This window comes from Sciurus vulgaris, assembly GCF_902686455.1.
Source record: "Sciurus vulgaris genome assembly, chromosome: 12".
Taxonomy (NCBI): Eukaryota; Metazoa; Chordata; class Mammalia; order Rodentia; family Sciuridae; genus Sciurus; species Sciurus vulgaris.
In genome coordinates, this window is record NC_136473.1 from 23350187 (window position 1) to 23365074 (window position 14888).

Here is a 14888-nt window from a genome sequence, read left to right on the forward strand (position 1 = left end):
GTAGTTCTTTTACTTATGAAGATTTGCAGAAGACTTTATAAATTCTTAACACTATTCCTTCATCAGCTCTATGTTGCACAAATATCTTCTTCCTGTTTATTTTGTGACTTAATTGAACTTTTAATGTCCTCTGTTAAACCAAAGTTTTTAAAATTTCAGAGTAATATTTTTCAGTCTTTTAATTTATAAATTGTTCTTTTATTGACCTTTTTAAAGAAAAGTTTTCCTACTCTGAGTTTGTAAGGGTAATCTCATGCCACCTGCTTAAAATATTACCAATATAATTTTTATACTTAAGCTTTTTAAAGCACTAGAATTAATTCTTGTGGATGGCATGATTTTGGAATTTATTTTTTTGTTTCCATGTTATAGTGGATTATGTTATTGCCATTTACCTTTCCCCCTGCATTTGTAAAACTACCTCTGAGATTTTATGGCATGGAATTTGCACTGGTGGTATCATGTTGGCACGCAAAAGTTTTGGAGCATTTCAGATTTCAGATTTCTCAGTTAGGGATTCTCAACCTGTAGTACATTGAGACATCAGAATTTACTATACAGCAGATAAAATAAATAAACTCAAGCTACATATAGCAAACTACTGTAACTGAATTTCAAAAAACAGCATTTATAGGAAAAAATCAAGGCTACATATATTCTACTATCATTCAAATAATACACAAAAATGTGTATATGTTATATATTCTCTGATAGCATAGTTTATAAACTCACTATCAATTATGATGTTCATTGTAGATTTGTCATAGTTATTCTTTATCAAGTTAAAACATTATCTTCTATATGTAGGTACTTCGAGTTTTTATAATAAATTGATAGCTAATTTTTATCTGGTAATTTAGTTTCTCTACTTGCTGAGTTGATCATTTTGATCTCCTTTTATCTGTTAATGTTGAAGTATATTAAAATGTTCTCATGTTGAATCATAGTTATAATTTCTCATTTTTGTATACATGGTTAATTTTGATTCTTGAGCATTTTATTTGGGATTTTTCTTCTGAGTTTGCTATAATTTCCCCTAATCTAACTTTATCTAACTTGGATATAAAAGTTCTATTAGGTACAAAGAAATAATTGGCCTGTTCTACCTCTTCTTTCATACTATTAAAATTTTTAAAAATAACTCTCATCTTTTCTTTGATGGTATGAAAATTTTGTCAGTAAACTAGGCCTGGTATCCCTTGTGTAGATGAAAAAAATCTTTGAACCCCAATTTAGTTTCTTTAGTAGCTGTTGGTTCTCTGTTTTTTATTAAGTCAATTGCAGCAACATTTTTTCTAAATAATCCATTTTATCTAGGTTTTCATATACATTGAACTGAACTTGTTCAGTATTTTATAATCTCTATAATTATATCCCCCTTTCTCTCTCTAATATTGTTTGATATATTTTATATATGTTTGCTCTTAATCCTGCTAAAGATAACATTTAGTCTTTAGACTACTAATTTTTGGTATATTGATTAACTCTGTTATTTTGGAGTCATCTAGTTTAATTTGTGTATTATCTCTCTCACTTCCTTCAATTTTTAAAAGTTTCTTCCATACATTTTTCTCAAGCTTGCTCATATCATTTTTACTACATTTCTAATAAGTGCATTTATGACTCTAAAAATGTTGTTATAGCCCCCAAATTTTAACATATAGTACTTTGTTACTTGGCTCTAAATATTTTATTCCATCATGATTTCCTCTTTAACATGTGAGATTTTTTAAGAAGTTTTTTTGGGACTGCTTTACCTTTAAGTAATAACTAACAATTTTGTTTTATTTAAGTTAGAAATGTGGTCTGTAAGACATTGATTCTTGAAAATTTCTACAGACTTCCTTTGTGAAGCACTTTGCTAATATTCTATATGAACTAGAAAATAATTTGTTTTCTATTTTTTGAGTGCAGAATTCTATTCCTTTTGATTAGGTCACCTTGCCAATTTAGTAGTTCAAATAGTTTTTATTCTAATCTATTGTGTACAAATCTCTTATTTTTCTAAAGGAGGAATACGAAATATCTCAGTATGACTGAGGGTTCATCAGTTTCTCTAATTATATCAATTTTATGTTACACATATATTTTTTGAGCATATTAAATGTATCATTATTATGTTTTTTTTTTTTTTGGTGGATTGTTGTATGCAGTGCTCCATTTAACCCTAGCAATTCTTTGATTTCTTAAATTGTATTGTCTTATATAAATAAATAACCATATAATAGCTTTCTTATTAATATTTGCATTGTACCATTTTCTTCATCTTTTTTCAATATTTTTATGATTCTTCATGTTAGTTTCTACTTTTAGCAACCTCTATTTGAATATTTTTCTTTTCAAATCTCTCTGATATCTACTTTTGAACCAGTAAATTTATTATGATTGTGATTATTGATATATTTGTACTTATTTCTATCATTTTACCTTTGTATTTTCTGATATTTTGCTTTACTTTCTATTATATTCTACAAAGCTTTGCTTTAAATTAATAACATTTTCTTCCCCTGATTTGAAAGATACAAGTTGTATTTTTTTTGGTATGGGCACATCTATACACACACACACACATACATACACACACACACACACATCTAGATAATACATATAATGTATATGTATACATTAGTGCATATGTATGTTTAAAGTATTATTACTTCAATAATTGGTGAGGGCTTAATAATGATAAATTCTGTTTGTCTTAATTGTTGCATCATTCTTAATGGTAGTTTAGCAAGGTATGAAACTCTAGGTTGGCAGTTGATTTTTTTCCTCCATATTTTGTTATTGTATTATCACCTTTGTGCCTTTACTTGGGGTTATGATATTTCTGGTAGCAATCTTTCAATCATTTTTAGGTACTTCATATTTTCTTTATGTTAGTATTTAGGTTTACTCTTTATTTCTGGTAATGTAAAGTCTTACTACAATGTATTTAGTGGTATGTTTATCTTTACCAATATTCAGAGTACAATTTCAATTTGATGATTCATGTGTTTCTTTATTTCTAGAAATTTCTCAGCTATTAGCTTTTCAAATATTGCTTGTACAACATTCCCTACATTATTTTCTTTTGAAGTACTTTCAGTCTATTCTCTATTCTTCTAATCTACATTTTCAATTTTTACCTCTTATTTCTCTATTGTGTATGGGTGAATTGTTCAGTACTGCCTTTCGATTTTCTTTGTGGTTTTGTTGTTTTGATTGTTTGTTTGGGTGCTAGGGATTGAACCCAGGAGTACTTACCCACTGAGCCACATCCCCATCACTTTTTATTTTTTATTTTGAGACAGGGTCTTGCTAAGTTGCCAAGGCTGGCCTTGATCTTGCAGTAGACCTGCCTCGGCCTCTTGAGTTGCTGGGGTTGCAGGTATACAGTTACCTCTCAATGTTCTAATTCTTGCTTCAGCTATACCAGTATATCCCATATTTTAGTGTTTCATTGTAGTGAGTTTTTAATTTCCAAGATATTTAATTGGTTGTTTTCATAGTCACTTGTTCTTATTTTATTCTGGCCTGTTTTGTTACATTCATTTTTTTTTCTTTTTAATGACTATCATTTATCTCCTTGAACATATAAACAAGTTTTTAAATCTTTATCAGACTATTTCATCAAATTAAATTTATGTGAAGTGAATTCGTGTTCTCATAACCTATCTTGCTGCTGTTTTTTGTAGCATTCTGTTCCTTTATTGATTTTGGAACTTTGGTTTGCTGGCAAGGCCCTCTCTCTTCTCTTTCTCTCTCCCTCCCCAACCCCCCCCCCACACACACACACACACACAGTTCTGTGACCACATCTTTTTGTGTCTCTCTGATTCCTAGTCCACAACCAGGTCTTGTAAGTTTGAGGATGCCTGCTCCATTGTAAGATGAAGGTTCCTGGAGTGTCCAAACCAGCAAGTGATTTGCCTCAGCTCCTCTGTGTGAAGTGAGTTTTGTCTTCTAGGCTTATAGCTTTCTATAAACAATAACTCCAGGTTAGAAACTATCTTGGTTTTGTTGTTGTTATTGTTTTTCTCAACCTCCTTTCATTAAAGCTTCTGACAGCACTGAGTAGATTCATTCTTCCACCCAGTATGGAGCATATTTAGCCTCTGTTACCAAAAAAACAACTGTATTCCTGACTGTCAGTATGAGTTTCTGTGCCAAGAGGCCTTTGGTTTGGATTATGTATTCATTTGCTAAAGTTGCCATAACAAAGTACCACAAACTGGGTGACTTAAACCACAGAAATTATTTTCACAGTTCTGGAGATGAGAAGTGTGAAATCAGGGTATCAGTAGGATTGATTCATTTTAAGGAGTGGGATAATATATTCCATGACTCTCATAGCTTCGGCAGACCTGAGTGTTCCTTTACTTGTAGACAGTGATATCTCTGTCTCTTCACATTATCTTTCTTCTACCGGTATCTGTATCTGTGCTCAACTAACTCCTTTTTATGAGGATATAGATATATTGAATTAGGATCTATCCATGATCTCATCTTAACTTAATAATCTGCAATGAACCTCTTTCTAAATTTGGTCACATTGACAGGTACTGGGGGTACTAATTGTTAGGATTTAGAATGTTCCGCCAGGGCCCATCTGTTAAGGGCTTGTTCCTTCAGCTCAAAGAGCTTTGGGGAGGTGGTGAAGTCTTTCAATAAGGGAGAGATTTTAGGTAATCAGGATGTGCCTGAAAGAGTCTCTTAGACTCTCTTATTCATTTCTAATGAGCAGCTTGGCTCTACCACACCCTCCCCACCATAATGTGCTGCCTTGCCACAGGCCCCAGAGCAACACAGTCGACTGAGCATGGGCTGAAATCTCTGAACCCAGGAGCCCAAATAAACCTCTCTTTATATACAGATTATCTCAGGTATATTGTTATAGTGACAGAAAGCTAACTAATGTGAGGGGATAGGACTTCAACATCTTCTGGAGAGACAAAATTCAATCCACACATGTACATTTACATTTTTTTACTACAGAAATATTTACCTTGTTTTTTCCAAATTTGTATTTGTTTTTTAGGATCTTCATTTGATTTACACCTTATCTATCCAATTTATCCTAAGAACACTTCACTTTTATAAATAATGGCCACAATTATTATTATCCTGTGCATCAAAATATACAATAAATATATGTCATTTTGTTAAAAAAAAAAAGAACACTTTAAAAGTCTCCATTTTATCTTTACAAAAGTCCTTCCCCTGTTCTTCTGTCTATAACATAAGTTGGCTTTTCTGAAAAATCATGTTATGGGTTGAATGAAATCCATCCCCCACTCACCAGAAAAATACATTGAAACCCTAAGCCCCTTTCCTGTGAATGTGATCTTATGTAGAAGTAGGGTCTTTGCAGATGTAATGAAGTTAGGAGGGGGTCCGTAGGAGATCCCTGGCTTCCAGGGTAAAATCCAGTGCAGTTTAGCATGGAGGACCAGTCACAACCCCTTCCCATCCCTACATGAGCTCTCTAATCTAGTCATAACAGATTATTTGCTGATCCCCACTGTTTCATGCTGTTCCAGGATACCTCCTTCACCTATGTGGTTGACCTTTTACCTGGTCCTGTTGGGCTCACTTATATTCTGTGGTCAGCTAGCCATCAATGACCTCATGCTGGCTGTATGGATAATGGGCAAGCTGACCTCATGACTCTCTGCATTAAGTAGGCTGCCCCAGACTTGCTTTCAAGGTGGGCTTAGAGTTCTCAAGAGTAGCAAGAGCAAGCTCAAGGCACAAGGATGGTCAAAGACTCTTGGCTTTACATTTGCTCTTGTCTCATTAGCCAAATAGAGTCAACATGGCCAAGACCAGAGTCAGCATGAGGAGGAACAACAAGGCTGTGGATTCCAAGGGGATCACACTACTATACCTTCTAAGTTTCTCTTTCTCCTTGTCATTATTCACTCATTCACTCCACAGACTTTAGGAAGACCTACTATAAGCAAAGCCCTAGGCTGGGCACTGAGGACACAGAGAATTTTCCTGTGCTTGGAATTTTTGTCCTAGGACAGTCACTCAAAGATTGGCACACTCAGTAAGTCTGACCAAGACTACAGAGATCCTACAAGGTAGCCTGAGTCTCTTCATTCTTCACTTCTACAGAAATTACTACCTGATTACTCAAGATTACCTATCAATAGCCTCTCCTCCCATAAGAATGACCAAAAGATAAAATACAAAAACAAAATTCAAAATATTTTAGTGAGTACATGTTTAAATTATAATTGAAAAAAGACTGTTTTTCTTTGGTAATCTAAGTTCAAACATGAAATTGTATGATAACAGCATTTCCACTAAGTATGTAAATGTCAGAGACATGTTATAGGAGCAGTTGTTCACTTATTCATAGGAATAAAGAGCTGCATATAATTTCAAATTCATATCAGCAAAATCAAATAGACCAAAAGTGCAAATAAAAATCTTTTTAGAAATAGCTATCTAAAGTTTCATATTAAGTGTATTTATTTTTCTTTAGGATGAGGACAGATTGCATTGGAAGCCTAGTCTTTCATAAAGAAGGGGGTGGGGAATAGAGTTGGGCCTTCATTTTCTCACAAAAGGCACAATGTGAAGCACATCTGTGAACATTGTATAATTTGTTATGTCCTACAAAGAGGTGGGTTTTTGTTATACACATACCAGAGCTATTTGGTACTGTTTCACCAATGATCTCTATTCAGGTCCAGAAAAGAAATTGGCCTCAGAAGAGTGAAAAGAGAGTAAATTTTTCTTTAAAAATTAGATACAGATTATCACTTCAAAATGCAGGGGGGGGGTTTTACAAGTGACGGTGTACTGATTAGCTTTCCAATGGACATCCAGTCCTTTATAAAACACATACTAGCCGTGGTCAACTGTGACCAATGTGGTTTATTATCTCCAGAAGAGCTGAACTGAGATTACCCATCTAATGTAATTGAGAAATGTTGGGTGAACTTGAACTGTTCTGTGGACATAAATGACCCGAGAATTTATTTGATGAGACAGGAAAGGCTGAATATGGTAACTTTGTCTTTGATGGTTTGGTATAGTTAGTTCGTTAGCAAGTTTTTCATATTTTTTGTTATTACTCTTTTTCTGGTGATTACAGAAAAAGGGCAAAAAAAATCCCAAGATTCTGTATAATTTCTTTACAAAAAATATTTCCCACTATTGGCAATAATTCCTAACAGTTCACTCTTTAAAAGGAGACATTCATTTCCAAGTTGAGAGTGAACAATAATTAGGTTGTGAAAGTTAATAAATGCACTGTTTTTTTATGATATAGTCCCTAAATTATCTTTAAAACATTATCTTCTGATTTTGCTAAATTAAAACAGGCATCATAAAATTGACATCTTATTCACCAAATGATCTCCTTTGCATATCCTGGTAAAGTGTGAACTCTCATTGACGACATCTCCATGAAACACGTATGATAACTTTAATAATAGTATGATCTACATGGTAGCATTAGATGACAATCCTTTTTCCTCATGCGTCTGCTCATAAGTAAGATAAATTTTCCTTTATTCCCAGTGACCAACACTAAGGTATATTTTGAATATGTAATACATACACATATTACGTATACATCTTTTTACTGTATTTAAATATTATATCTTTTAAATTATTCTCAGAACCTCTAAGAATAAATTATAAAAATCATACTTCATGCTTCTTGTAACTCTTTAAATGGGATTTTTCACTGAAACTTTGTCATTAACACAGAAAGGCCTTTTGGTGGTACCCATACAAGCATAATGAATTGTATATGTTTGTGATACTGAATGACTCTTGCCCATATGCTGCACTGCAAAGCTACATGAATGAGACATTTACCAAATCAGGCCCACCACATTAAACAGAAAAACAATCTTTATTCATGGTAACTTATCAGTTTCAATTAATCACCCTTAACAATGGAAATTCTGATGTGTTCAAGCAACTTGAAAGCAACAGGTCATCTCCAGGGCAGCCATGTTGTGTCTTTGTGCTGATGGTTTCAAACAAAGCAACATCTCCAATAAATATACATACATATACATACATACATGTGCATATATACATATAAATGGGCCGTTACAGCTATGCCCTGCAGCACCAAGGAAAATGCATGTGTGCTGTATATGATTTTTATCATAGAGAATTTAATCGTTTTCCTAAAGTATTACTTTTTGAGCCCTGCACGTTTAAACAAAAGGAAAGAAATTTCCATTGGATGACCATCCTTTCAGTTTCTGTGCTGCTATGTGAATAGCATTGTGCAAACCATTCCAATGGTTTTGAAAAGGGGTAACCATTGGTTTGATTTGGTTACACGGTTTAGTAAAGAGCTCCCTCCCACTGCCTTAGGGTCTGTGAAAGGTCTGTGACCTGTTTAGAACTGCCAAGTGAAATGTCATGTCGCCCCTCCCAAATGGGAGTATCTGCATTCATTTGATCAGTATAAAAAATGATTGGGGATGGTGAGATCAGTGCTTTTGAATTGCAATTTATAGCAGTTTACAAAAATGCACATTGTTGGAAAAGAAAACATGGAAGTGTTTCTTTCTAAATTGCATTACCTGTGAAATGTCATTAGTCTTTTAAGGATATTTACATCCTTTTTTTTATAATTTGGGAGACTTACATCAACTAAGGAATATCAGAATTATGTCACGTTATGATTTTTTTAACTTATATTTTGGTTTTAGTCATAAAATTTATGGAAAACAATGTGTCTGAGTTCTCAGGATGAGCATCGTTTCTCATCATGCCCATTGACAAATTCCCTAAGATTATCTTTGCTAATGAGTTGGATTGGCAGAAGATCCCCAATTTCTTCCCAAGAAAATGGGGGAAACTCGTTTGTTGGTGAATGACTTATCTGTTGATTTCTAATTGAGACTGAAATCTCCGCAGACTTACTCCACCAGGTTTCCATTATTCCTTCAACATATTACCACTTCCTTGTGAGATCAGTACTTTTGAAACTCTGATGCCTGTAGACCACAGACACATAGATGCATTATCTATATGTATGTATGGTTTCACGAAAAGAAATGTCATTTCTTTTTATTAAATATATAAAAGAATATAGGAAGAAAAAGTTTAGGTAGGCTGTTCAAGTTCACAAACACCTACTTCACCCAGCTGGGGTCGATGGGATGCAGAAAGCCCTTCATGCTTTTTCCAGAAGTATTAGAAGCACCTTCTCTTCATCTTAGGCATCAAGTGCAATTGGACATTACATTGAAGAAATTTTTTGAGTAAGAAAAGTTACCTTGGGAAAAGGCCCTCAGGGCTTCCCTGGTTGATAGTTGACTAAGAAAAGAAAGGTCCTTTTTTCAGAAAAGACTTGACCCAGATAGACTCTCCAGCACTCCACTTTGAACCTCTGCAACTATTGAAAGCCGAGGTTGTCACGTTTTTATCTTTGTTCATGTTAAGACTTGGAATGACAGCCTGGCTCTGTGTTCCCCTCTCCCACTGCCCCTGCTCCAAGTGTCCACATTGACACCTACCGGTGACCGCAGGCTGCAATTCTTTGTTGCCTTCTCCACGCTCCTGGCTTTCACTGGGATTAGCTCAAAGCCTTTGTTCCCCTTCAAAGCTGGAACATCACATCCCATGTTGTGGCTTTCCTGTCTCAGACCCCCAAGGCTTTCCTCACAATTTACACACCAGGTAAAAGTTCCTCCCTCCTGGGGCAGAGAAACTACCCTTGGACCAGCCAGCATTTCCTTAGTGCCCAATTTCAGAGCCCCTGCCAGTGTGGTTTTCTTTCTTTCACATTTATAATTTCCTATTTCATAGGGAAGTACTATTGAAACAGGTGGAAATTTAAATCTTAAGTAAAGTTCAGAGTTAAATCCCTGGATCTAAACCCAAGACAACCTTTCCTTTAAATTCCTTTTTAAATTCTTTTACAGTGGGCCGTATTTCTTCCCAGAGGGTTAGTGACTGGTCACAAGCAGGTAAGACCACTTCCACAGTCCAGGTCAGTAGAAAAGCAGTCTCAGAGGAAAACTGGAGAGGGGTGGAGCACCCTGTTTTGAAGGCCAAGGAGAATCTAACCACCTGATCTACCCACCCTTTACCCCCAGGTTGCTAAAGAGGTCCCAGATCTGGAAGGACCCCCTAAAAGTGCTACCTGGGGAAGGGGAGGGGTGGAGAATGGCTGAGGTCTTGTAAGCAAAACAAAGTTTAGAGCTGTTTCTTGTTCTCTTTTTAGGGAAGTCAGGATCCTCAAAAGAGCCTTGGGAGAAGATATGGGTACACCATCCCAGCCCCACTGACTGATGTGGACCCAACGGGGCAGCGCAGAGGAGTCACAGAATAGAAGACCCTCCTCATCCTGGATGGCGAATAAGGCCTGCTTCCCTAGGAAGGAATATTGTCTCCAAGGCGTTTCTAAACCATTCAATTTTTGCAGATTAGGAACATCAATTCAGAACTCGGAGAGCGCGCCTTTTGGCGTGCACCTTTTCTAAGCCCTAAGGAAGCCTCTTGAGCGCTCCTTCGGGGTGAGCTGGGCGCGCGGACCCTGAGGGCTCACCAAATCCATTCTAGTCGCTGGATCAGAGGGGGTGGGAAAGAGCGGACTTCAATTAAAATTGAGGCATTAAACTTGTGTGACACTCTCTAATTCATCCAGTCTCTAACACAAAAGGAGACCGATTTGCTACCTTCTGGCCAGTGAACTAAGTCCCGGGAAAGTGAACCACAGACATTGAGGGGACTTCGTATTTCCTTTGAGAAGGTTCCACTCTTCTCTTCATTTGGTGGCACGGGGCTCTTAGAGGTATCCTAAGGATAGTAAACGAGCTTTAAAATGTGGGGGCACGTTTTGAAGTTTTGCTTCGCGGAGAGTATGAAGACCAAGTGCTAAGTTTAAGGGTTCAGTCTGCAATGTCAGCTGCCGTTTATTGAAATGCCGGGTTGCTTTTCTTCGTGCGTAATGTTCTACTTGGTCCTTTCTCTTCCCCTAAATAAAAGTTCGGGCCTGTCATTCTGTCTCTAAATCGTAGGTTCTCGATTACAAATTTCTAAGGCTATTTATTAAGACCCAAGAAATATATTTGTGGTAGTTGTCACATAAAGCTGACGTACTCTGGTCCAAAAGAAAGCCAAAGAGGCGATTTATTTGTGCGTAAAAGGAACAAGATTTAATTGGAGAGAGACGTGTTATTCTGAAGGCAAGTACATGGGGTGGCATAGCGCCGTGAAGCATTATTTGAGCTTCATCTACTATGCACTATATGCCACCGTCTCCAAAGGAGTGTTGCCCTAGAAACTTGTTTTAAATCTGCTGCTATATATCAACACCTTGTTTTAGCAGTCCTTGGCTGAATTACAGTTACACAGTTTGGCGCTTCTTTCAAATTTCCTCCCATCAGTTTGGCTAAAGAAAGGAATTTTTCTCCTTTAGAAATGAATTGGCTTAATTAGTAAGTAGATTAATGGCAATTGCTGGTGAGTTGGTTTCCAGCAGAGTTTCACCAGAGAGGGTTAATCGGAGTCAGGTCTGGAATCTTTCCCAGAACTGGCTGCCAGCCATTTCCACCAACCAATCAACCTTACAAGAAACGAAGGAAATCAAATAAAATTTATATTCTCTGTGTCATTCTCCTGGACCAAAATTTCTTGGAAGCAGCCCCCCAGGTTGAGTGCAGTAGAGACTGATTTATATCAGAATTTTAACAGAAATTTTAAGCTTCATGATTTATCTGAGTATTAAAGTAGAATTTCAAGTGGCACAATAAGTGTCTCCACAGAACATTGGGCGCATTGGAAACATCTAAGGCTCTCAGTCAATTTCAGGTTTAGAGCACTTACAACCCCCTTCTCAAGTCCCGCCCTAAATCTTATACACCAAAAGTCTTTCAAAAGTTTTTGCTGTATGATTTGCAGTCTTTTCACTTATTTCTTTCCATAGTGATAAAAAATGCATTCATAGTCTAACTTGCAGCTGCATTAGTCTTGCAAAAAAAAAAAAAAATCCCTGCTGAGAAATGCATATAATAGGAAAAACAGATCGGCTGGACAGCAGTGTAATTAATGCCAGAAAGGGCTGAGGCCGGTTTCATAGTTTGTCTTTTGAGGATATCAAGACGAGACCTGGTGAAAAATGACGCATGCTTTAGCATTTCAGAAAGCTGGCAACTGGCAGCGCTTTTCCTTTTTTCTTTGACTTTCTGCCGCAGAACAAAGAGGTCGGCAGAACTAGCTAGGTTGTAATGAGTTCTATGTCCCTAGCACATTAAGTGCATCATGGAAACATATTGTATCGAAATAGTTTGGAGGAGAATACCGGGGATGAAAGAGAATGGGTGCTTTGATCAGCTCCCTGGGGTCCTGAGCGCGCACAGACTGACTTGCAAGAAGTTATTCAGCTCCAGCTAGACACACTTACAACACCATTCAAAGAAATTTGCATATCTGTAATTTATCACATTGGTCCAGAACATTATTGCAAGGTAAATAAAAGTTAGTTGAATTAAAAAAATCAATCATTGCAGATATAGAGGAACTGTGAAACCAGTCTTGCCATTAAAACTGGAAATAAATATGTCCATAAAACATGACGATTTAGAAGCTGACTTTATTTTTAAAGTGTCCTTAGACAACAGGTTATGCTCTTGCAAAAAAAAAAAAAAAAAAGTGGCCACAATATCTTTGCCTTTCTACTTTAGGGAAGTAATAGCTTCCAAATGGAATAAAGTCACAAAAGTTGAATGAGATGCATGTGGCTATAACCAGCTTGTGATATGCAGAGAAAAATTAGAACACACTTTGAGGAGATATGAACGATGGCTTAATCTCCTTGGAATCTACAAATGGTAAGGTTAAATCTCCTTTCTGCTTCTGTTGATTTCATTGCCAAGTCCCATTTGCTGAATTTTAGCTAGAAAGGATGAAATGTCCAGAGACCTGGGTCAATAGGAAAACTTGCTTTCAAGTGCCCCATGAGAACAAGTGAAAATTTAACAGGCAGGCATTGTTCTGGGTTTTTAAACAACCCAGTTAAACAGCAAACAAGAATCTTCAACTTGACCTTGGAAAAGGCTGTGTGCCTGCAGATAATCTATCAAACAACTCTGGATGACAATGATATATTTCAAAGTATTGTCAGATGAAAAGATTGATAAATTTGCTGCTGCAAAGAGAGAACTTTGGAAATAGGCAACAGGCAATTTAGCTCACCAACTCCGCCTCCTCCTCCTCTGTCCTCACTGCCCCATCCCCACCCCTCCACCCCCGGCCAGCCTTGGGGCCAACTCTATAGAAGAAGGCCAGTAAATCAGCACTGTAATATTTCTTAAGGGGCACGGAAAAGCTGTGAACAGTACTTCTCATATTAAACGCAATATTTCTTTGCTTTCGTGGGGAACAAAAGTCATAGCAAGACGTCTTTATGGCTAATTCAGTCAAAGGCACATCTCTGGTTCCCCCGCAGAAAGGTCAGTGTCGTTGTGTTTGGTCCACCGAGGGGGTGTTTTCACACTGAAAACTGAGCCAGCTGTCCCTGTCATACCCTCACCATTGGGGAGCGCGCACTAGCCATGGTTATTAGGCACATTCTACACCTGCAAAATATACCGATTTCCAAGACTTTTCAAAACACCCTCCCGTTCTCATGCCCCCTCCTCTTTCTTCTACTAAACTTTGACAACACAATTCAAGCCCTGGATGAAAGCACTGCACGCAAGAGGAACGCTGGGGAAGGGGCACTCTCGGCTACTGTCTCATGGTGTCTATTGAGCTGCCATCAAAGAAATGAGGCGTCAAGTATGTTTTCAAAAAGTATGGAAAAACTTCCACACATTTGCTACTGCCACAAATGCAAATTGTTGAGCCCTAACATGTAATTATATGCACCGGTGTTAGTTGTGGGGTCGCACACAAGTCGCCTCCATTTAGATGTGGCTCATTTTAAAAGTTCTATTTGTGTTGGAAATGTCACTGACCAGCGCCAAAATATCTTGAATTCCCCCATGCCAGTGCACGTCTATTTTAGAAAATCCAAATGCCAATTCTTGCCCAACTGGATTGCCTCCTAAAACTCCTGGAAACATCCACTAGCTAGACTTATCACCAGAATCCAATTCCAAAGATTTGCACATCAGAGGTAGGTGGTTAACTAGCTATTTAGGAGACGATCAGTGACCCAAACAAGAAAGGAGATAAAAGGTATCCTGTGCTACCGCTGAATGGAAATTGTAAAATTGTAAGCAATTCAGAAAAAATTCTCTTCAGAATGAGAATGCCCCAAGTGCCAGTTCCTTTGAGAAGCGCGAAGATAACTAGCTTTCTCTCTCAGACTGGGGTGGGGGTGGGGAACCAAAGATTCCTATCTGGCTGCGCGGGGCGAAGAGGGGGGTAGGAGGTAGCGAGCTGTAGAATTGAGAGGGTTTAATTAGTCTGTGGTGTGGCTCTAATCCGGATCTTTGTCTAATCCTGCCACCCAAACTGCAAAGAGCTAAATGAGAAGTTCCTAGAGTGGGCGACGTGTAGGGGTACCCGGAACGCCTTAGGTTCCCGGGACCCAGGCAGGGGTGAAACACACTGCTTGTCATAGGAGGTGAGGAGGGGGTACCTCTCACTGGCAGGGAACCCTAAACTCTTTTCTGGAAGTTGGGGGCCTCCACAACAGCCCGCTTCCATCAGGCAACGCGCGGCATCTCTCCAAAGCAATGTCAGCGCAACAGGTTGTTTGGAACAGGTGCGGACCCTCCATGGAAGGGGCTAGTGTTATGCTACGGTGATCCGCCAGGGGCCAAGACTCCCTGAGAAGCAAGGGTAGATCCTCCCGGGCCCGAAAGTGGGACCGGCTGGAACCCTGCGCCCCCGCCACTGTAGTTGCCAGTCCTGGCGCCTCGGCCGGGAGGCAAAACGAGTTCGCCATAACCTGCGCCCCAGGCCAC

General features: G+C 37.9%; 1 protein-coding gene across 5 annotated transcripts in view; it reads left to right on the forward strand.

The window, feature by feature from the left end:
- The window catches only part of LOC306641275 (uncharacterized protein C10orf67, mitochondrial), a 169159-nt gene extending 157031 nt beyond the window's left edge, over positions 1-12128 (forward strand). For 4 of the 5 annotated variants that reach the window (XM_079106336.1, XM_079106332.1, XM_079106333.1 and 1 more), the window contains 2 exons: positions 9894-9938; positions 10196-12128. In XM_079106336.1, coding sequence (XP_078962462.1) covers positions 9894-9938; positions 10196-10263 — 113 coding nt within the window. In that variant the 3' untranslated portion in view covers positions 10264-12128. The remainder of the gene's footprint in view (positions 1-9893; positions 9939-10195) is intronic. The other variant, XM_079106334.1, reaches the window with a different exon arrangement.
- Positions 12129-14888: the final 2760 nt, after the last annotated feature.